Below are 22832 nucleotides of genomic sequence, written 5' to 3' on the forward strand. Positions count from 1 at the left end.
GATTTTGCAACTGCCAACTGATTTTGCAATAATTGAAGTCGAACTCCAGAATTATGGAGTCTATGCGTGTTCCAATTAATAAGAGCATATAACGACACTTACTAATTTTAAAGTAAATGTTTGATATACCAGAATTTTCATTACCGCTAGTCCAGGCTGATGAGATATTGGTGCAAGCTTCCAGCATATTTGCCCATCAAGCATTAACAGCAAAGTCTTTCTTCGCTCTCTGAGTATGTGGATCAAGGTCAACCAATAGCGGTCAGTGATCTGAGCCCATCGGGTAGGGGAAAAGCAACTGAAGGGTGGCCAGACTCCTGTCTAAGCGCTTTTCAGTGTGAGCTAGTCCACTACACGTGTTGTCCCAGGTCATCTTTTGTCCTTGGAAACCCATATCAAAGAGCCTCAAGCCATTAATAAAATTCCGAAATGCAGAACACTGAGAGAGTTTAATTTCTCCTCCACCCAACTTATCATCTCCAGATAATTAGGAATTAAAGTCGCCAATAATCATTGCTTCAGGATTAATATTGGGACGGTAATTAATTAGAAAACAAAATCGTTCTTTCCTCAGTTCATCATCAGTGCTAAGATACACGAACGCTAAGCTCCATTTCCATTCTTAAAGTTGCATCATGCAACCTAGCATGAATAAAACTAGTTCCTGCCTTCAAAACCGTAAGATTACAATTATTTCATATATGATTCTACAAGGCCTCCCCATGAATTGTTTCGTTAGGAGGCACTTCCATAGCAGCTATAATAACAGGCTTGATGGTTTCCGTGGTCTTGATAATTATAAGGAACAGAACTCTATAGAAAATTGCCATTCCAAGCAAGATTACAACATCAACCCATTTGGAATAGCCCATTTCCACTTGCCATACATCTCTCAGAATTTCTTCACCATTGATCATGTGAGGAATACCTCCTGCAGCTTGATTACTCTGAAATTTTAGCCCTGCAAACTCATTCTTGAACAGTCCTTGGTATGCATACTTGTGGAAGGCAATGTAATATAAAGGGTACTTCCAAAATGGCTTTGGAAGATCATTGGGCAACCGAAAGAATCCACCACCTAAGGCCATCAGCCCTTGAATTCCAGCACCAGCTATAATTCCCATCAGAAAATTAGGCACAATACTCGCTATAGCCATCATTACACTCTCTACCAGTATCATGGAGGCAAATATTATGGAAGCAAAGCACAGAAAGTGTTCAAATCCTTTTTGAAGTCCAGTAAGGTAGTAAGCTATAGCTCCAGGAATCAGTGAAATCACTAACAAGAATGGCATGGAAGAGAATGTGTTGGCAACAATAAACGTAGTGGTTTCATAATGCCCATTTAATCTTTCTCGTACAAATACCTGATTCAATGTAGTTGTAAAATTTGTTTAGTAATCGATAAGATAAAAACCTGAATAAGATAAGACTTTCTTTGTTTGGTCATCTCCAAACCTGTCATGAAGTTTCAAGTTCAATTGAAGTTAATTGTACCAAAAAAAATTAAAATTTTGTAGTCTCTTACTTGGATAGAAGCACAATAGTAATTAAATCTCTCCAATAGTCTCACTGGAGCTCTAATTTATAAATCCCTCAAATTAAACAAAGCTTGAATGAAGATACTCTTTATAGAAAAGGAAAATTACCTTCATTTCTTCCACGAAAGAAGGGAATCCACCAATGGCCATAAACGTGAGGAATGTAGATATAAACATAAGCAGTGAACCTCTAGCCTGGAACAAGGGAAACAAATATAATGAAATTAATTTTGATACTCTAAGCTGTTTACAACATATGTTTAAGTGACTAGTTACCTGGATGGAACCATAGCTAGAGCCAAGATCATAATATATGGTGGCCAGACCAAAAGCCAATCCAACATAGATAAATAGGCGCAACCTGTAGTATCCTATGTCTCGGTACATGTTCACAAATGATCTTCTCGTTAGAACAAGACATTGATTAAGGAAACCAGCATGACTTCTCTTCTTCTCCAATATTGCTCCAAAATCCTGAAATCCACACAAAAATAATTCAACTTCGATTCGTTATAAATTTTTTAGTAAATTAATTACAAGTTAAATTTTCATTCATTATTTATTTACCTTTTTATTTATTTCTGTTACCTTCTTTTGCACTTGTTGGTAAGTTTCAGACGATTTATATGATCGTATGAGGGTATTAATCACTTCTTCTGTAGGCATTGCATCACTCATTCCTTGCTCAAGATCCTGGTCATAGGAGCATTCTTAATCAGATTTATGGGACTTCCCACCCCACCAACACCCCCTAACACAACCACCCACAACACACCACCACCCCACAACACCCCCCACCACACAAAAAAAACCAAAACCACAATGTCGGAATTCGAAGATCCTGTGTGAAAAAGGATGATTTAGTGAACAAAACATCTCACAGGATAGGTTGCTTCTCGAAACTGCGACCTTTCAATTTACTTTACCGTTATACGAAGATCCTGTATTGATACAGTTAATTATTTCCCTGATATTCAGTCATCTATTAATTTGGATAAAGTCACAAGTTTGAATCTCTCCCCTGTGAGTGGAAAAAAGAAAAGAAAATAATTATTAACTGGTTTATATAACTTACCCTTTCAAAATCCTTGTTAATTATTTTCAAGAAGTGATCAGAAGGGTTCTGATGGATTGAGCAGGGGAAGCCATTCAAGTTGAAGAACTACATAAAATCAAGAGAATGAGTCATTATTGTCTATTTAATCCTTCAATTAGTGACTCCAACAATTACCATGAATCAGTTAATTCTATGAAATGTTTCAAATACTAACCTCATTGGCTGCAGAAGTAGGACCAAAATACACCATTTTACCAGAAGACAGGAGGCAGAGACAGTTAAAGAGCTTAAAAATTTCACTGCTAGGCTGATGAATGGACGAAATGATAGTTCTTCTGATTCCATCATTCCTGTCCAAGCTAGCAATTGTGCTCATGACATAATATGAAGCTGCACTATCAAGGCCACTTGTGGGTTCATCAAGGAAGAGAAGTTTTGGATGTGTTAGGATCTCTATGCAAATGCTCACTCTCCTCTTTTGGCCACCACTAAGGCCATTAGCTCCCCAACCTCCTATTCTTGTGTTCATGGCATCTTGTAAACCCATTTCTCTTATTGTCCTCTCTGCTCTCTCCTTCTTTTCTGAGTTGGACATTAAGTCTGGCAATTGAAGCTGAGCTGAATAGTAAACCGCTTCTCTAACTGTTAATGTTGTGACCAAATTATCATCTTGCGTCACATAAGCCTATTACAAGTTTACAAATAGCAAAAGGATAATTAGTCACAGGAATCAAAAATAATTTGTTGTTGTTACTGTTATCATGTCACATATTTTATAGTATTCATAGATACAAGATTAAATATAGAAGAATATTAAAATTTAAATGGTTATATAATTATTATAATAAAAAAATTTATAAATTGTATTTTTATTAAACAATAATCAGCATTTATTTATTTTTAATAAATTATTTATTCTATTAATTTTAAAATAATTAGAAAAAAAAAATAATCAAAGAAGGTACGAATCACATTTAGGTCAATAGATACACTCCACACACTCAATCTAGCATTCAAAACCATATACTTAACTTAGCACTTAAAATACTAAGTGAAAAAATATGATACAAAGACATTAGAATATAAAATAAGATGTAAAGATCTCAGAGGCTTTTTTTTTTTTTTCTCACCATTTTCCATTGTCATTTTTTATTTTCGTTTTATATTTTTTATTTTCTAAAGCATTCTATTAGATATTTACACTTTATAATATTTAATTATTATTATTTCGCTCACTTTAAAATATTTTTTAGCCTAACGATTGCCCTTATCGGAATCAGCAACAGTTCTAGTTACATCTCAGCTAATTTAACGTTATAGTCATCACTACCAAAGTTTACACTGCCCATTTGAGTTTTATTAGTCAAAATGGCATGGGAATATTTATTTTCAAAATTATGAATAAATAAGTTTAATCTTAATTAAAATTTAATTAATAATAGAAAAGAATTTTTTTTTTTTTTTTAGTCTCTGTGAGATATGTCATAATTAACACATATTTCTCTCAATTTTTAAAAACTTAATGACTTTGTCCCTTGATTTTGAATACATACAATTCAAGGTCATTGTCTATATTTTCTCCATTAATTGAATAGAATTAAGTATAGAATTAATTGTATATATTTTCTCTATATTTTGAATACAATTCTCCATTAATTGAATGAAAAAAAAGTCCCTAATACCCTCTTGATGAAAAGCACTTAAGTATAGAATTAATAAAAAAAAATCAGGGTAAACAACAGAGTTTTAAAAAAAATCGAGTGACATATATGTTAATTATGGTAAATATCAAGGACTAAAAATAATTTTTATTAAATATAATAAAATATTAATAAATTAAAATATTTACTTAAGGGTATTTTAGTTCTTTTGAAATTAATAAACAGAAAATTAACAGAAATTTGAATGGAATGATTTAAGTGTTGAATTAATCAAAATTTAAAGATGAAATCATTGAATTTTAAAAACTAAAAGACGTATGTGTTAATTATGGCATAGTTCAGAAATTAAAAAGTAAATTTTAATAAAAATAAAATAAAATTTTAATTATATATATATATATATATATATATATATATATATATAATAAAACGGTAATAAAAGTAATATACACTAAAATTAAAAAACATTTTTAATGATGGATTTAGTGTTGGATTAAAAATTCATTATAAATAACATTAGTGATGATTCTATCACTAATATTTTAATAACAAATTAAATCAACCATGAAAAGTTAATTTTTTTTTACTAACGATAAATTAGCAACGAATTATCATTGTCGATGAAGCCTTTCGACAAAGTTTTTACAACTAATCCGTTACTAAAGATTAGTACAGTGTCATTGAAAGTAATAGGAAAAAACAATTAAAAATAATATATAATTATTGAGTTATTTTAATTCTCCTCACCGATGTTCCATAAGCGAGCGCTTGTTTATGGCCGTTGATAAGAATCTCTCCAGTTGGCCTTGTATTTGAATTCAGTCTCCCTGCCATATAATCACAACTCAGTTTCAGCCTTTAATCTTATACATATCCATTAATTTTTATAGATTTTAAGATTTTTAATATATATGCACTGAGGCCATGTTTAGTTCGGTAATTGGAAAATAAAAATAAAATATATATTTTTAAAATTTTACGTAATTAAAGATATTCAAATTTTATGCTATTTTTTATATATTTAAATAAATTAAAATTAAAAAGGAAGGTTTTAGGGTTTTCAAGCAAGGTCATGAGTTTCTAAAAAAAAGAGAGATATATATTGAGGATTAACAGGAGAAGAACCAGTTGAGATTAAGAGCAATACCTGCTAACGCATCAAGAAGGGTTGACTTGCCACAACCTGAAGGACCCATTATAGCAAGAAGTTCTCCAGGTTGGGCATAAGCAGTGAGACCATGAAGGATTGGCTTGCTTCCATTTTGTCCGTTACGAACTGTCACCCATAAATCCTTCCAACTTAAGAATACATCATCATCATCATCATCTTCTTTCGGTGGATGAGTTTGAACCATGTTGAAATCAGAGGTTTCCATTTCCAGTGAAGTCGTGATTTCAGAATTATCACGCAGAGGTGATGAAGAAGAAAAAGGATGCTTAGTTTTATTATAAAGATCAATTTCATTTGGTCTCTGTGAACGATGAAGAAAAGGAGCCATGGGAGGGTGTTCGAGATTTTGTGGATATTTTCTTGAATTGTGTTCTTGCTTTTTGTGGATATTTTCTCATGCTAATTGGTTTTATGATTTTTTTATGGGGTTGTATGAGCATACAATTATATATATATATATATATATATATATGTGTGTGTGTGGGCAGGTTGGGTCAAAATTCCAACTGTGTCAATTTAAATTAAATTGAAATCGATTAAATTTAAATTGATCTGAAATGGGATAAAAATCAATCAATTTTAGTCTAAACTTAAATCGGATTTTTTTATTTAAAAAATAAAATATTCATAAAAAATACTAGAAAGTTGAATTTAATCAAAATGAAATTGAATTAAGTTAAACCAAAATCAAAATAAAAATCGTGAGAAGACATTATGAATCAATTATGTTCATATCCGCAATGAACCAAAACCATTAAAGTCCTATTTGGCATTGAGTTTCAGAGTCTAAAACTATTTTTTTAATAAAAATATCATTTTAGATACTATTAAAAAAAATAGAAAAAATTATTTTATTATTTTTATATTTTTATGACTAAAACTGATCAAATTTAATTTTTAATTATTTTTTAATATCCTATTACTAATATATTTAAAAAAGTGATTTTTTCAATAATAATACCAAACATGTCATAATTTTAAGCTGTATCCAACCATAACCAACTTTCGCCAGAGGCGTGAATTTATAATCAAACTTTAACTATAATTTATCTAAGATTTTCTTAAGAAAAAAAAATTAACAGTATTCTAATAAATCAAACTTATTTTCATTTCTTTTAACATAAAATTTTTTAAATTAAAAAAATTAAAATTTTCCATTTTAAATATGAAAATTAATTAAAAAATTAATTCAATTAAATATTTGTAAAATTTTTATATTCCAAATAAGATAAAAGATTGTAATAAACTAATTCAAATATTGTAATTATTATAAGCTCAATTTTTTTTAATATTTTTTAAATAAAATATTTATATTGATATTTTTACATGTTTTAATTATTATTATTATTATTATTATTATTATTTAATTTTATTTAAATTTTGATATAAATATTTAATATAAAAAATATTAATCTCATCGTTTTTATATTAAATTCACCCAAATTTTTTTGTCGAAATTCACCTAAAATTGAAAGCTCAATAATTTAACTTCCTTTCTCAGGTCACATAATTATTTTCTCAGCATGACAATACGAGACGTCATTGAAAACAACGCGCATTCATCTAAAGCAAAAGGAGTGGTCATTCGTCTTTTACATCCATGCGCCCCAATTTACACTCTTTTATCTTTTCCTCCTTTCAAATTTTTTAGAGAATTTTAAAAATATACTTTATAGTTTTATGCTTTATCAAAAAGTAACACTGACTTTTATAAAAAAATAATAGCTAATTATTAGATATAGTTATAATAATAAAAAATAATATTTATTTAAGCATAATAAAATAATTTTTATTTAATTATAGAGATGTGAGGTAATCATATTTTTAGAATTAAGGGTATATGTATATTGATTATATTTAATCATCTCTCAAATATAATAGACAAAAGGCTCAAATTAATCTTGAAGTACACCCAAAAATATAATTAAATCCTTAAAGTAAATTTAAGCATATGTAGTTGAGCCCTCAACGTTTTTAAATGGATCTAATTAACCCAAATTTAATAGAGTTTATCTTTTGTTGACACTATTTCAAAGAAGCTCAAAAGTCAAATGTAACAAACATATTTCACAGAAGAAATTTAATGTTAAAGAGTTCTTGCATGTTAATAAAAATGCATATTTCATAAACATATTTCATTATCGTAAGGGAAACTAAACATAATTTGTTCAGATGAACTCATGGAATGCATTATATTTGATTTCTTCAAAATTTAGTATTTTATGAAACTTCCAATACAATTAGATGCCATGCATATATCTAGAAATAAGTGGATACAAGTGATACGTAGAAAAAGGTTGCAAAATCTTACATAAAATGAGCCAAAAATATTTAAATGTGAAACCAATTAGTAGTACAAATGGAAATAAGAAGCATTACTTGAAACATATTTACCCAGTAACAAACTCAATCCTTTAATCCATCACTTCATGAAACATAATTCTTTTTCGTATCTTGTGTGTAAATATAATCCATCCTCTGCCATAGCAATACCTTAAGTGCTACTATTATTAGGGGTGAGTAAATTTCGGATCAAATCGAAAAACTGAACCAAATCGAGTCAATTCGATTTTAAAATTTAATTGATTTGATTTGGTTCGGTTCAGTTTTATATTATAAAAATTTCGGTTATTTCGATTCGATTCGGTTTTGAAGAGAAAAAAATTGATTAAACCGAACTGAACCGAATAGTAATTTTATATATTCAAATTGAGCCGAATCGATTTTTGAATTGATTTATTTTTATGGAGAATTTATGAACTATATTTAATTTTATAAATATTAATTGTTTAATTTCATTGATTAATGGTTATTAGGTTCAAACCAAAATCAAAATTAGACCAAATAATTTAAAAATCAAGTCTAAATTAAAAAATCAATCAAAAATTAAAACCGATCGGTTTAAACCGAACCGAACTGAAAAGAGTGGTTCGATTCTATTCAATTTTTCACCTATTTCGGTTCGGTTCGGTTTCTAACATATGTAATTCGATTTTTACGATTTAATTCGGTTCAATTCGATTCGAACCAAATGCTCACCCCTAACTATTATCCATTTGGCCATCTTTCTCATTTTCCATCTCTTTTTCACTAGTTGAACGATCATTTTGTTCGACTAGCTTATGCTTTGATCCCTCTTAGAACCGATCCCCACCCTGAAACCGACACATCCAAAAAGAAAAGAGAAAGTAATAAACAAGATAAAATAATAATGACCTCTTGTTGGTCATTTGTCAAAGCATCAATTAAATCATTAGAACCTGAAGTGCAAGCAACCAATTGTATAGTGTGATACCGCTAGGTATAGCAAAACTTTGATGGAGAATGTTTTTCTTTTTTTTTTTTTTTAAGCAAACATCACTACTGTTAATGGAATAATAGATAAGCAAGTCCACTATTTTTCTACATCTCCTTTTGATAGCTCGGCTCTCAAGCTAATTTCAAACAACATCTCCAGTGAATCTTTGGATAACCTTCTCATGTCTGCATTTTTTTCTACCATCATGTCGAAAATAGTTTTGACCAATATACATTAGTCTCTTTCAACTGAGAAAATGAGCAAAAACTAGAATTGGCTAAGTGAATAATCCAAAAATCAATCATAGAAGACACTTTACTCAATTGAAATAGCCGTCCGAGTTCATATAAAAAGTGAAGAACTTTCTCCTGAGATGAATTTTGCAGAATGAAAAATCTCATACATAATTCAAGAATCAAGAATAACAAACTCAAACCTTATCGACAAGCTTATCATTGTCAAAGGAAGAAGTGGATTCGTAGCTCTTAGGCAAAATGTCGTCCACCCATCATGGTCTGCTCTCTTTTAACAAAAATGACGATGGTTTAACAATCATTAGTGGCCATTTGGTTACGTGCTCATTTGACCCAAAATTTGTTCTAATTGCTTATTTTTAATAGTATAAAAATTTAGATATCTCATTTAAAAACGTTTAGGGCTCAATTGCACCAAAAATTTTTTTGAAGAGTTTAATTTTACTTTTAAGTATATTTTAAAGGCTAATTTGAGCCTTTGGCTAAAATAATACCTTAAATTACCCTCCATTATTATCCCTTAAAATTATTAAAAAAACTCATTTAAATAATAAATTTAATTTATTACCACATAATTTTAAAAATATTATTACTGAGTTTTTAAATATACTAATTAAGGTATTTCATTATATTTGATTTAAAATCTACAAAAAAAATTAATTATTTCAGGATTTATAATTGCCCCTCTCAATAATTAATATATTCTTTAAGGATCAAAATTGCATTCTCCCGTTGAGAGCGCAATAGACCTTATCGTTATACCTAAAACTTGTTAGTAAAAAATATTATTACTTTAACATTTTATACTAATAATTAAAATTATGTAAAAATTTAAAATTGATTGTATTAAATTTAAATTAATTATTTATTAGAGAAATCATAGGATTATCAAATAAATTTTTAATTATATGCATTATTTAAGTTTATCTTAATTTAAATTGAATATAAATTTATTGAAAATAAGTGGATTCGGACTCCGATTATTATACTAATGTATAATGTTTAAATTGAAAATGTAAATAGTTTAATTTAAATTTAGACTATAACTGAAAGTATATCATTCACCTGATAAATTCAGGTGATCGAGTTCCTAATTGCTTAATACCTATTAAAAAAAATTAAAAATGTAATTCAAAGTCTACCGCTCACATCATTCCAAGAATAATATTGAGAGAACTCTGAAACTTAATTCAGTTCGTTACTCTGCTATTTTGAGCTTTCATAAGAAAGACTTTGGAAACTAGTTTTCTAAAGTATTTTCTTGCAAGGGGATTTGTGAATACTGAAACTCCATTTTCAGGCCGTTCATCATCCTGTGACACCCTCGCTTTTTAGCTTTGTTATCTTTATTTTCACACCCGTTGTTCAAGCTCTACTTCATCCAAACTCGGTTATTATTTTGACCTGACTGATTTTTAGTAAAGTATCCTTTATTTCACGGTGAACCTTAGTCGTCAGGCTTATCAGCTCGCAGTCCTATCACGTCTTGTGATTTTACAGTTGGTTTAATAGATTCGGCTCCCCACAGGTAAGTGTTTATATCGCTGCTTTATCAAGGGCTCGTTTTATTTTACGTATTTCCTTTGCCTTCACGTTTTTAATTTTCACTAAGTCTACATTGCGCGAAAAAGGTTATTCCCGAGTTCATTTCTTTGTTAGTCAGTCCGTTTTGTTATCCCTTGTTACCTCTAAATGCAAAAGTTCTAACCCCGAGTAGCGTGTAAGTAGTTGGATAAACTATAGGTAACTGTATCTTAAGCGTTTCTTTAAAATGATAAAAGGTCTGAACAATAAGTCAAGAAAATAGTAAAGTTGAATCACTAGACTGACACAGAAGACAATTGGGTAAAACGCCATAAGGCGGAACAAAATCGAATCTCAGCTAAATAAACGAAATAGATCGGGTATCGCCTGTCAAAAGGTATCGGTAAGACGACCACATAGGAGGTCGATAAAGTTCAGTTTGATATCCCCTGTCTAATCCCGAGGTGACAAAGAGTTTAAAAGAACCTTCTTTCTGGTTCTCGGTATCTTTGAAGGTCAGAACCCTTAGCCTTAGGCTCCCACGATATGTAAGACTTCAAGAGGTCGGAAAAGTCTTTATCCGACTCCCATTCAAGTAAAAGAAATCGGAAGAGAGTTCTTATCCGATTCTCAGCTCAAAATTCTAATAAATATTTAAAAGAGATCGGAGGAGGGTTCTTATCCGATTCTCAGCTCAAAATTTTAATAAATATTTAAAAGAGATCGGAAGAGAGTTCTTATCCAATTCTCAGCTCAAAATTTTAATAAATATTTAAAAGAGATCAGAGGAGAGTTCTTATCCGATTCTCAATTCAAAATTCTAATAAATATTTAAAAGAGACCGGAGGAGAGTTCTTATCCGATTCTCAATTCAAAATTTTAAATACTTAAAAAGGAGATTGGAGGAGGGTTCTTATCCAATCTCCACTCAGAATTTTAATAATTATTTAATAGAGATCGGAGGAGGGTTCTTATCCGGTTCTCAAATCGAATTTTAACCTGTACACAAAATAATCCCAAAAACAAAAACGATACATGACGGCAATTCACTAAGGTTGTCTCATTTACTTGTGTATCTGGGCATTCCAAAATAGTGAAAAATCAAACATTCCTTTTATCTAAAGGACTAACATTCCATTCGATCCCCCCTAACTATCGATTTTAAAAAGAGCGTAAAATTAAATCTGCTTACCCACATTAAGGGACGAGGTGGGGTGCCTAACACCTTCCCCACCCGTTTACGGACCCCGAACATAGAATCTCTGCATTGGAAGTGGTTTTATTTTAATTTGCCTTTCTCAAAATGGTTTCCTTTGGTTTCCCTCAAAATCAATGTGGCGACTCCTCACTCTTTCCACTTCGGTGAGTGCTCGTCCAGGCGACCGCAAAACACCTTGCGACAAGTCTTTTTCATTTTCTTTTCTTTTCTTTTCTTCTTTTCTTTTCTCATTTTCCAATTCATTTCATAAATTTTTAATTTATGTTAATTATTTTATTCTCTCAATTTTTAATTTGACATTTAGGTCAAAATTTATCTCTGGGGGGTGAAATGACCAAAATGCCCTTTTAGGTGCATATCAGGTTATTTTTATTATTTTTTTGTACCAATTAATAAATTCTCTAAATTTTATTTTATTTTCTCTAAATTTTCTTTAACATTTTTAATGTCATTTTTACCTAAATAAACCTTAAAAATGGGTCCCAAAATTATTTCCTATATTTATTAAATTTTCTTAACATTTATTTCATCAATTTAGGTCTCTTCACTATAATTTAAGTGTAGTTTCAAATATTCTGACTGTCCGAACAGACATTAGTCATCGGAACTGTATAATATAAGGACTACCTATGGTGAGGGCGTTACACTGTATGTCTCCCTTATTTTTAAAAATAAGTACTAAAATACTCCTCCTCCATTCATCAGGCATTTTCTTTGAGTTTAGAATCTTATTAAATAATTTAGTTAACCATGCCACTCCCATATCTCACAAACACTTTCACACTTCAATTGGTATTCCATCGAGTCCACAGGATTTACCCACTTTCATTCTCTTAAGTGCTTCATTTACTTCTAAAAATCTAATCCTTCTAGTATAATTCACATTCTTTTCTATTATTCTATAGTCTATATTCATGCTATTACCACTTTGACTATTGTTAAAGAGAACATCAATATAATTTCTCCATATTTCTTTAATGTCCTCATCTTTCACTAATACTTTTCCTTCTTTATTCTTAATGCACCTAACTTGATTGAGATCTTGACATTTTTTTTCTCTCCTCCTTGCTAATCTATAAATATCTTTCTCTCCTTCTTTAGTTCTAAGTTTCTCATATAACTTTTCAATGGCCTGCGCTTTTGCTTGACTAACTACCTTTTTTGCCTCTTTCTTTGCTATCTTGTACTGTTCATATGCCTCATTATTATCACACTTAGATAATTTCTTATACCATTCCCTTTTTCTCTTCACTGCCTTTTGTACTTCCTTATTCCACCACCATCTCTCTTTTGAGGGTGGTCCATGTTCTCTAGACTCTCCAAGTACTTTTCTAGCTACTTCTCTAATCTTTGATGCCATCTGTATCCACATATCATTGGCCTCCACATCCAGTTTCTATGCTTCGGACTCGAGAAGCTCATTTTTTAACTTCACTTGCTTTACTCCTTTGAACTCCCACCACTTTGTTCGAGCTACACTATTTCTTCTAACCTTACTTGAATTGTTCCTAAACTTGATATCCAAGACTACGAACCGATGTTGACTTGTTAAAGCCTCTCCTGGAATGACCTTGCAATCCTTGCATAGAGCTCTATTTGTCTTCCTGGTTAAGAGAAAGTCAATTTAGCTTCTATGTTGCCCACTTTTAAAAATCACTAAATGTGACTCTCTTTTTATAAAGTAGGTATTTGCCAGTATTAGGTTGTATGCCATAGCAAAATCCAGGATACTTTTTTTCTCTTCATTTCGGCTGCCAAAATTAAAACCTCCATGAACATTCTTATAACCTTGCCTATCACTTACTAAATGTCCATTCAAATATTCACCGATAAAAATATTCTCTTCATTCGGTATGCTTTGCATTAGATTATCCATATCTTCCCAAAACCTTTGTTTACTCTCACTATCTAGTCCTATTTGTGGGACATAAGCACTAACTACATTTATTGTTTCTCCTTCTAGTACCAACTTTACTAGTATAATGCTACTCTTTACTAGCATTAAATTCACATAAGTATATATAAATAGAGACATTATACATGTGTATTCAAATAAAATTAAATAAATAACTATCAAGAATAAAAGTAATGAAGCTTATTAAATCTCTCAAATAGTCTCATTTGAGCCGTAATTTATAATCCCTCAAATTAAACAAAGTTTGAATGAAGATAATCTTTATAGAAAAGAAAAATTACCTTCATTTCTTCCACGAAAGAAGGGAATCCACCAATGGCCATAAACGTGAGGAATGTAGACCTGAACATAAGCAGTGAACCTCTAGCCTGGAACAAGGGAAACAAATATAATGAAATTAATTTTGATACTCTAAGCTGTTTATAACGTATGTTTAAGTGACAAGTTACCTGGATGGAACCATAGCTAGAGCCAAGATCATAATATATGGTGGCCAGACCAAAAGCCAATCCAACATAGACAAATAGGCGCAACCGGTAGTATCCTATGTCTCGGTACATGTTCACAAAGGATCTTCTTGTAAGAACAAGAAATTGATTAAGGAAACTAGCATGACTTCTCTTCTTCTCCAATGTTGCTCCATAATCCTAAAATCCATGCAAAAACAATATCCACCTTTGATTTTTCTTTTTAACTGGATAAAATAAGAGCTATCCGGATGTAACAATTATTGCCCCTGTTAAGTGGTTTCATAACCCCTAATTTAACCTCACTTAATAGAGGACTTACCATTGAGTCATAGTGAATTATAAGGCGTCAAAAGTACAGACAATCTGCAGTCAATTCACCCATTCATATCAAGTGAAGACAATCTTTAGTCAACACTGGAGTGGGGAGTCGAACCAAGGTTGAATGCATCCAACACCAAAAGCTTATATCACTAAGCCACCACGCTAGATGGTACCTCTGATCCATTATTAAATGTGTTTAGTAAACTAATTACAAGTTGAAATTTTCATTTGTTATTACATTACCTCTTTATTTATTTCTGCTACTTTCTTTCGAACTTCTTGGTAAGTTTCAGACGATGTATAGGATTGAATGAGGGTATTAATCACTTCTTCTGTAGGCGTTGCATCACTCATTCCTTGCTCAAGATCCTGGTCATAGGAGCATTCTTTATCAGATATATGGAACTTCCCCTTCCCCCAATTTTGCAGCTATTTTCATAATGGTTTTGAAGAAAAAAATATATATTATTGATTGGTTTACATAGCTTACCCTTCCAAAATCCTTATTAATGGTTTTCAAGAAGTGATCAGAATGATTCTGATAGGTTGGGCAAGGGAAGCCATTCAAGGTGAAGAACTACGTAAAATCAAAAGAAAGAGTGATTATTTTCTATTTAGTACTTCAAGTATATAGTTACTCCAACGATTACCATGAATCAATTAATTTTGTGAAATGTTTTAGATGCTAACCTCATTGGCTGCTGAAGCAGGACCAAAATACACCATTTTACCAGAAGAAAGGAGGCAAAGATTGTTAAAAAGCTGAAAGACTTCACTGCTAGGCTGATGAATGGAAAAAATGATAGTTCTTCTGATTCCATCATTCCTGCCCAAGCTAGCAATTCTGCTCATGATATAATATGAAGCTGCACTATCAAGGCCACTTGTGGGTTCATCAAGGAAGAGAAGTTTTGGGTGTGTTAAGATCTCTATGCAAATGCTTACTCTCCTCTTTTGGCCACCACTGAGGCCTTTAGCTCCCCAGCCTCCTATTCTTGTGTTCATGGCATCTTGTAATCCCATTTCTCTTATTGTCCTCTCTGCTCTCTCCTTCTTTTCTGAGTTGGACATTGAGTCTGGCAATTGAAGCTGAGCTGAGTAGTAAACCGCTTCTCTAACTGTTAATGTTGCGACCAAATTATCATCTTGCGTCACATAAGCCTATTACAATTTTACAAATAACGAAAGGATAATTAGTCACTGGGATCAAACATAATTTGTTGTTGCTACTATTATCATTTCGAATATTTTATATTATTCATAGATGCAAGATCAAAGTAATATACGTTTCTTATTCTTTAAATTCTGCTCACCGTTGTTCCGTAAGCCAGTGCCTGCTTGTGGCCATTGATGAGGACCTCTCTAACTTGTATTGTGTTTGAATTCAGTCTCCCTACGATATAATCATAACTCAATTTCAATCTTATCAATCTTATACATATCCATTAATTTTCATATATGTTAAGATTTTCAATGCATAAAATGAGGCCAATAAAAAAAAAATTTTATACAATTAACTTCCCATTAATAAAAATACATCATCCACTAAAAAAAATTAATACTTAAATTTATAAAAAGCCAATTTAAAAAATTTAAGTAAACAAGAGAATCAATTGGAATCCGTAAAAGAAACAAATATATATTTTTTAAAATTTGATGTTACCGAAGATATTCACATTTTATACTATTTTTATATATTTAAATAACATAAATTAAAAAGGAAATTTTTTAGGGTTTGTAAGAAAGTGCATGAGGCCTTTAAGCTAAAAAAAATTAGTAGTCCTTATATATGAGAACGATCAAGATCAATACCTGCTAACGCATCGAGAAGGGTTGACTTGCCACAACCTGAAGGACCCATTATAGCAAGAAGTTCTCCAGGTTGGGCATAAGCAGTAAGACCCTGAAGGATTGACCTGCTTCCATGTCTTCCATCACGAACTGTCACCCATAAATCCTTCCAACTCAAGAAAACAGCATCATCAACATCTTCCTTTGGTATATGAGTTTGAACCAAGTTAATATCAGTGGTTTCCATTTCCAGTGAAGTCATGATTTCAGAATTATCAGGCAGAGATAGTGATGAAGACAAAGGATGCTTAGGTTTATTAAGATCACTTTCGTTTAGTCTCTGTGAAGGATGAAGAGAAGCAGCCACGGGAGGATATGTGAGATTTGCTTCATGAACAGGTGTTCCTCTTTGCAAGTAAGCTTGAAAATAGCAGTGGCTTTACTGTTCCAAACTAACCAAAGGAAAATGTTCTACTGCCATATGTGCCCGGGAGATGCAAAAATGTGCCATATATATCCCACCCACTAAATGCAGGCATTCTGAGAAAATACTCGACACATCACACAACCACCTCTTCACCGAACTATGACACAAGTCCGACCAAAACACAAGGCGTATTGTTGGTTAAATCAAATTTTCTATTAGTTAATATATTTAAAAGAAAGAATAATTATTATTATAAAAATTAAATAATTTAATACTAAAAAATAAAGAAATTGTAGAATTATATTTTTAAATTATAAAAATTAAATGAAATTAAAATTAAAGTCTAAAATAATTAGAGGTACTAAATAGTAAATAAAATAAAAAAATAAAAATAATTAATATATTTTTTATAAATAAAATGATTAAATAATTAATTGTGTTTAAAATAAAAATATTAAATAATACTTTTTTCATAATTAAAATGAGATCTTGAAGTACTATTGTTTTTAGCTAAAATCTTGTAGGGCAACCTTCTATATACATATAAATATATATATATATATATATATATAATATTTTTTAATGGCTCAAAGAATTTTATTTAACTATCTGTGTGTTTTTTAGTGAATGCTTTTAAGGGATGAGTGAAAAAGTAATTAAATTATTTTAATCATTTATATTTGTTTTACTCATAATAATAATATAGTATTAAAAAATATGAATTATAATTAATGTGAATTTTTGTGAAATCCAAATATTGTCGCATATTTTTTTCCCAGTCAAACAATAATTTTAAAAAAATTAATAAAAATAAAAATTTTAATTCGAAAATTTGAAGTTTTTAATAAATTGAATATTATAAGAAAAATATTATATCAGTTTAATAAATAAAAATTATAAAAAAATTAAAATATCAAAAAAATATTTTAATAAATTTTATAATGAAAAAGTATTATTGTAGTTTTAAAAATAAAACATAAACATATACACACACTTTTATGATTATTTTATTTTGAATAAAGCATTTCATAAGAATTTAAATTTTTAAAAAATTTAATATTTCATCCCATAAATTTTATGTAAAATAGCATTTAGTATATAAAAGTGTTATTACTTTTTATTAGTTTAATAATTTTTATAAAAACATAAAATAATATTAAAAAAAACTTTAGCTCTTAATATCTTTTCTTTTAGCAGTACATTAGTAGTACCATCTCCTGAAAATAATATCTCATTTCAAACTTTAGGCTAAAAGCTAACAATCTTTGAGTCCATACTACACACTATAGGTTCCATTATGATCAAGTTAAAATTTATAATCGCGGCTTAGTAATAAGCATGCGACAATACTATCACTGAAACAGGGCTAAGTAGTATTTGGTTTTGACTGAAAAATTGAACCAAATCGATTTAATTAAATTTTTTGATTGAAATTATTCAATTTGATTGTCATTTGGTTTCGTCATTTAAACTGCATATATATACCATACAACTGAAACTAATATTTTTCTCTTTAAACGGCAATAATCCAAATTCACTCTCCCTGTCGAAGACCCGTAGATGCTTGAATGAGTCCAAATCTTGCGACCATTAACATTAATAGAGTAAGAAATAGTGGTTACACACTCCATTATCCAGAAGATCCATTTCTGATGAAAGCCAAAGATTGTCATAATATGCCTCAGATAATCCCACTCTATACATTCATCGGCCTTGTTAATGTCAAGTTTAATAGCTATCCCATAGTTCCTGCCCTTCTTCTTCCTTGCCTCAAGGCTCTACATGATCTCATAATTAGCGAGAATATTATATTCTTCATCGAGTGCAACTACCGAGGAGGCTCCTTTGCATGGGCGGGTTTATTTAGAAGACAGCCCAGCCACCATTCCAACAGAAATGCAAGAGGTAAAGCTGCTCCCAACCAACGCATGTCCATGACTCACTTCTCCAAATGCCGATAATGATGATTTACTTGACTCTCTTATCTCGCATGGAAGCCACAAGGATGCTACTAGTTTCCTGCCTCCTGTTAATTTAGGGCCTATTGAGTTGCATCAAGTTCAACAAGAAAACCATGCAAATGGTGATCCATCAAATGCTTTGCCTGAGTTGGACTACAATACAAACACACCAATTGGGAACTCTCGGGCCTTGGTCGTGGCTAATGGAATAAGTGGGGGAGTCAATCACTCAGGCGCACTTTCTAATTATCAAAAGAAAATAAAAGTTTCTAGACTGCTGAAGAACCACAGCAAAAACAAATTGATCGACTTGATTGATCTTTCACCAAAACTGCATAAAGGAGGGAAAAAGTATAATGCAGGCAAATGGAGGAAAGCAATGAGACCTTTGGATAGCGATATTCGTAGGATGAACAAACAACATTTGAGAGTTGCGGTGTGTTAAGGACTGAAGATATATATAAACTGATCTTGTTGTTTAGGTACGGGAAATATATCTGACAATAATAACAGAGTTGAGGAAAAGATAGAAATAGACACACAGTAGAAGAAAATTTTCACTATATGTGGAAGATATTACAATCTGAGAAGACACTATTTTTCTCTGAGATTTCCTCACTACTCACACACATTACACCTCTCATATCTATTTTGCACAAATACAAGAGTCCTATATACATATGAGTCAGTTACGGTGGCTAAAATAGCCGACTTATACAGCTAATATATCACTCTGTTTTCAACATGGTTAAGCAACCATTTTACAGCAATTTATTTGCTAGACAAAAGCTTATCAGATAAGGAAAGAAGATGTGGGTCCAAACTCAATTTCCACTACCTTCCTTTCACATGCATATACTGACATACTTTGGTAATTGTAATTTATTATTATTATTATTTTAACTTTGAGCCAAAAGTGGCTTTACTTTTGACAATCTCCCACTTAAAGCCACTTTTGGTGAGCTTTCAAAATCTTTCTCCTCTTGCCAAATCCATGCTGCTTATGTTTCCAATAGGCCATAGAAGGATCTACACCATTTAAACTTATCAGCGTTGACTGGCTTTGTCATTACATCTGCTAGGTATTGCTACTCTGATAGTAGCAAGTCCAACAACTGGAGAGAAGATCTCAGTGAAGTCAAAATACCTTATTTCTAAGCTTATCCTTTAACCACCAATCTTGCACAATATCAATCTGCCTGATCATTACCATCTCGCTTGATCTTGTAGACCCACTTATTACCAATGGCTTTCCTTCCTTGTGGAAGTGGAACAAGTTCCCAAGTCTTATTTCTATGTAAAGCTTCCATTTCTTCTTGCATTGTTGTCATCCGCAGAGAAGCATATGGGCTCTTTATAGCCTCCTGAAAGGTTGATGGCCCTCCATCTTTTGTTAGAAGACAATATGCATCATGGCTTGCCATAACATAGTTTAAGTGCCATGTTGGCTTCCGTGTTTGACGTGATGATCGTCAAACATCATTGGCCTCATTTCGTTCTTGTTCTTCATGCTCTGATTCTACTTCAGAATAATTTCTAGATTTTTCTTCTATTTGAACTGTAGTATTCTCTTTAAAAATGCTGTTATTTTCTTGATCACTTTGCAGTTCATTTTTTGCAAATATTACATCTCTGCTGACTATAACCTTGCGAGCAGTGGGATCCCACAGGCAATACCCCTTAATACCGTCAGCATACCCCAAGAATATGCATTTCAGCATACCCCAAGAATATGCATTTTCTCGATTTCGGATCAGTTTTGTTCTTTCTTGAGAATTATACATTACATATGCAAGACACCCAAATACTTGTAGTGAAGAATAATCTGCTAGCTTACCGCTCCATATCTCCATTGGCGTCTTTAATTCAATTGAAGTTGATGGTGACCGATTTATCACATAACAAGCAGTTTTGACTGCTTCTGCCTAGAAAGACTTGGCTAGACCTGCTGTTCTCAACATAGCTCTTGTTCTTTCTAGGAGAGTTTTGTTCATCCGCTCTGCTATTCCATTTTGCTGAGGTGTATATGCAACTGTAAATTGCCTTTGAATACCCTCTTGCTTGCAAAATGCCAGAAAATTACCATTCGTGTATTCTCTACCATTATCTGTCCTTAAGTACTTGATCCTTTTCCCAATTTCAAGTTCCACTTGTGCCTTGCAGTCTTTGAATATTGGAAACACATCTGACTTCTTCTTGATTGGGTACACCCATAATCTCCTGGAGTAATCATCAATGAATGACACAAAATATTTTGCACCTCCTAAGGATATTTCTGGTGATTCCCATACATCAAAATGAATCGAGTCTAGAATGTGTTTGCTTCTAGCAGTAGATCTATTAAACTTTAATCTATTCTGCTTGCTTATAACGCATTTCTCACAGAAAGGTAAGCTTACTGCTTTGAGCCCAGGAAGCAAATTACGTTTAGCAAGAATCTTCAAACCACGTTCTGACATATGGCCTAGTTTGTAATGCCACATCATCGTTGTTTCTGATTCTTGGCTAACTGCTGCAACTGATGCATCTACTTTCTGCAATGTATCTCCTAAAAGCACAAATAGATTAACTGTGATCTTCTCTGCCTTCATCACCACCAGAGCATCTTTTATAACCTTCAAGATCCCATCTACAATATGAGTCTTATATCCGAAGTTATCTAATTTCCCAATAGACAATAGATTTTTCTTCAAGCCCTTCCAATGTCGTACCCCTTCAATTGTTCGAATAGTACCATCGTACATTTTTAATTTGATAGTACCAACTGCAGTGATTTCTAAAGTATTATCATTTGCCATGAACATAGATCCTTCCAAGATAGATTCATAAATGCAAAACCAGTCTTATCATGGAGTCATGTGCCAAGTTTCTCCTGTATCCATTAGAACTTATTGCTGCTTCACTGTATAGGATTTCTCCATCATCTAAGGTACTTGCAACATATCATCGAGAAGTTTTTGCTTCAGGAGCTTTTTCTACAGTCTGCTTATAATGCCAACAATCCTTTTTCACATGCCCTCTTTTGCCACAATGGTAGAATTTAAAATTTTTCTTGCTTCGTGACTTCGATCTGCTATGGTTTTGACTCCCACTAGAACCACGTTCCATTGATCTCCCTCTCATCATCAACAATGCCTCTGTTTGTTGCGAAGTGAACAATTTCTCTTCTTTATTTTTGCGCCTGGACTCCTCTTCCAAAACAACAACTGCAACATCATTGAAGACTAGATAGTCCATGAGAATATTATTTGTCAAATTGATGATGAGTTGATCATATGAATCGGGTAGACTTTGAAGTAGAAGCTCTGTACGTTCATTTTCTGCTCTATAATATTCCAACGCTGTAAGTTGAGAAAATAAAGTATTAAGATTGTTGATGTGATCCGTTACTAATGTGGATTCACTCATTCAAAGAGTGTAAAGTCTCCTCTTTAAGAAGATCTTGTTGTGAAGTGACTTGGCCTCATACAATCTGGTAAGCGTGTCCCAAATTTCTTTTGCCGTCTTCTTTTCTGCAACACTTGATAAAACTGTATCTGCCATTGCTAGATGTAGATTAGCAATGGCATTTTCATCCATCTCTTTCCATCTGTCATCAGTTATCCCTGTAGGTTTGTCCTCAATTGCTGCTAAACAATTGTCCTTCCTCAAAATTGCCCTTATCTTCAATTTCCATAGGGAGAAATTACTCCCGTTGAATTTCTCAATCTCATACTTTGCTGCCATGGTATTGACATGGACCTGTTCCCCAACTGAAATGAGTTTACAATATCCGCAACCTTTGGCTCTGATACCACTATTAAGGACTGAAGATATATATATAAACTGATCTTGTTGTTTGGGTACAGGAAATATATCTGACAACAATAACAGAGTTGAGAAAAAGATAAAAATAGACACACAGTAGAAGAAAATTTTCACTATATGTGGAAGAGATTACAATCTGAGAAGACACTATTTTTCTCTGAGATTTCCTCACTACTCATACACTTCACACCTCTCATATCTATTTTACACAAATACAAGAGTCCTATATATATATATATATATATATATATATATATATATATATATGAGTCAGTTATGGTGGCTAAAATAGCCGACTTATATAGCTAATATATCACTCTATTTTCAACATGGTTAAGTAAACATTTTACAGCAATTTATTTGCTAGATAAAAGCTTATCAAATAAGGAAAGAAGATATGGGTCCAGACTCAATT

The 22832-nt window shown here is 31.7% G+C and overlaps 2 protein-coding genes and 1 non-coding gene across 6 annotated transcripts; all 3 read right to left on the minus strand.

Moving 5' to 3' along the window:
- Positions 1-524: 524 nt before the first annotated feature.
- On the minus strand, positions 525-5852 carry LOC131182279 (ABC transporter G family member 1-like). The gene is made up of 8 exons (XM_058151237.1): positions 5407-5852; positions 5007-5086; positions 2813-3283; positions 2617-2703; positions 2109-2234; positions 1818-2015; positions 1650-1736; positions 525-1367 (listed from the first exon to the last, which is right to left on the minus strand). Exons 1-8 carry the CDS (start codon positions 5756-5758, stop codon positions 708-710), a joined length of 2061 nt encoding a protein of 686 aa, XP_058007220.1. The 5' UTR covers positions 5759-5852; the 3' UTR covers positions 525-707.
- Positions 5853-7465: 1613 nt separating this feature from the next.
- Positions 7466-7550, minus strand: LOC131182755 (small nucleolar RNA R24). The gene has a single exon (XR_009151015.1). It is a non-coding gene; the product is annotated as a small nucleolar RNA R24 (small nucleolar RNA).
- A 6308-nt stretch (positions 7551-13858) lies between these two features.
- Positions 13859-16499, minus strand: LOC131169193 (ABC transporter G family member 1-like). 4 transcript variants are annotated; one of them, XM_058151253.1, is made up of 7 exons: positions 16244-16499; positions 15745-15824; positions 15122-15592; positions 14922-15008; positions 14675-14800; positions 14090-14287; positions 13859-14008 (listed from the first exon to the last, which is right to left on the minus strand). In XM_058151253.1, the coding sequence occupies exons 1-7, from the start codon at positions 16482-16484 to the stop codon at positions 13874-13876; spliced, it is 1338 nt and encodes a 445-aa protein (XP_058007236.1). In that variant the 5' UTR covers positions 16485-16499; the 3' UTR covers positions 13859-13873. The 4 variants fall into 4 exon arrangements, with proteins under 4 accessions (XP_058007236.1, XP_058007237.1, XP_058007238.1 ...); XM_058151254.1 differs by lacking the exon at positions 14090-14287; XM_058151256.1 differs by lacking the exons at positions 13859-14008; positions 14090-14287 and adding an exon at positions 14426-14606.
- Positions 16500-22832: the final 6333 nt, after the last annotated feature.

Source organism: Hevea brasiliensis, chromosome 8 (assembly GCF_030052815.1).
Source record: "Hevea brasiliensis isolate MT/VB/25A 57/8 chromosome 8, ASM3005281v1, whole genome shotgun sequence".
NCBI classification, from domain to species: Eukaryota; Viridiplantae; Streptophyta; class Magnoliopsida; order Malpighiales; family Euphorbiaceae; genus Hevea; species Hevea brasiliensis.

What these genes read in the sequence shown, in the direction of transcription:
- LOC131182279 (XM_058151237.1), bottom strand. Translation starts at nt 5,758, where the DNA reads ATGGCTCCTTTTCTTCATCGTTCACAGAGACCAAATGAAATTGATCTT. An exon ending in CGCTCGCTTATGGAACATCG is followed by an intron (nt 3,284 to 5,006) that starts GTGAGGAGAATT and finishes AACTTGTAATAG; the next exon opens with GCTTATGTGACGCAAGATGA. An exon ending in TTAACAAGGATTTTGAAAGG is followed by an intron (nt 2,235 to 2,616) that starts GTAAGTTATATA and finishes TCCTATGACCAG; the next exon opens with GATCTTGAGCAAGGAATGAG.
- LOC131169193 (XM_058151253.1), bottom strand. Translation starts at nt 16,484, where the DNA reads ATGACTTCACTGGAAATGGAAACCACTGATATTAACTTGGTTCAAACT. An exon ending in TAGCAGAAATAAATAAAGAG is followed by an intron (nt 14,288 to 14,674) that starts GTAATGTAATAA and finishes CATGGATTTTAG; the next exon opens with GATTATGGAGCAACATTGGA. An exon ending in CTAGCTATGGTTCCATCCAG is followed by an intron (nt 14,009 to 14,089) that starts GTAACTTGTCAC and finishes CCCTTGTTCCAG; the next exon opens with GCTAGAGGTTCACTGCTTAT.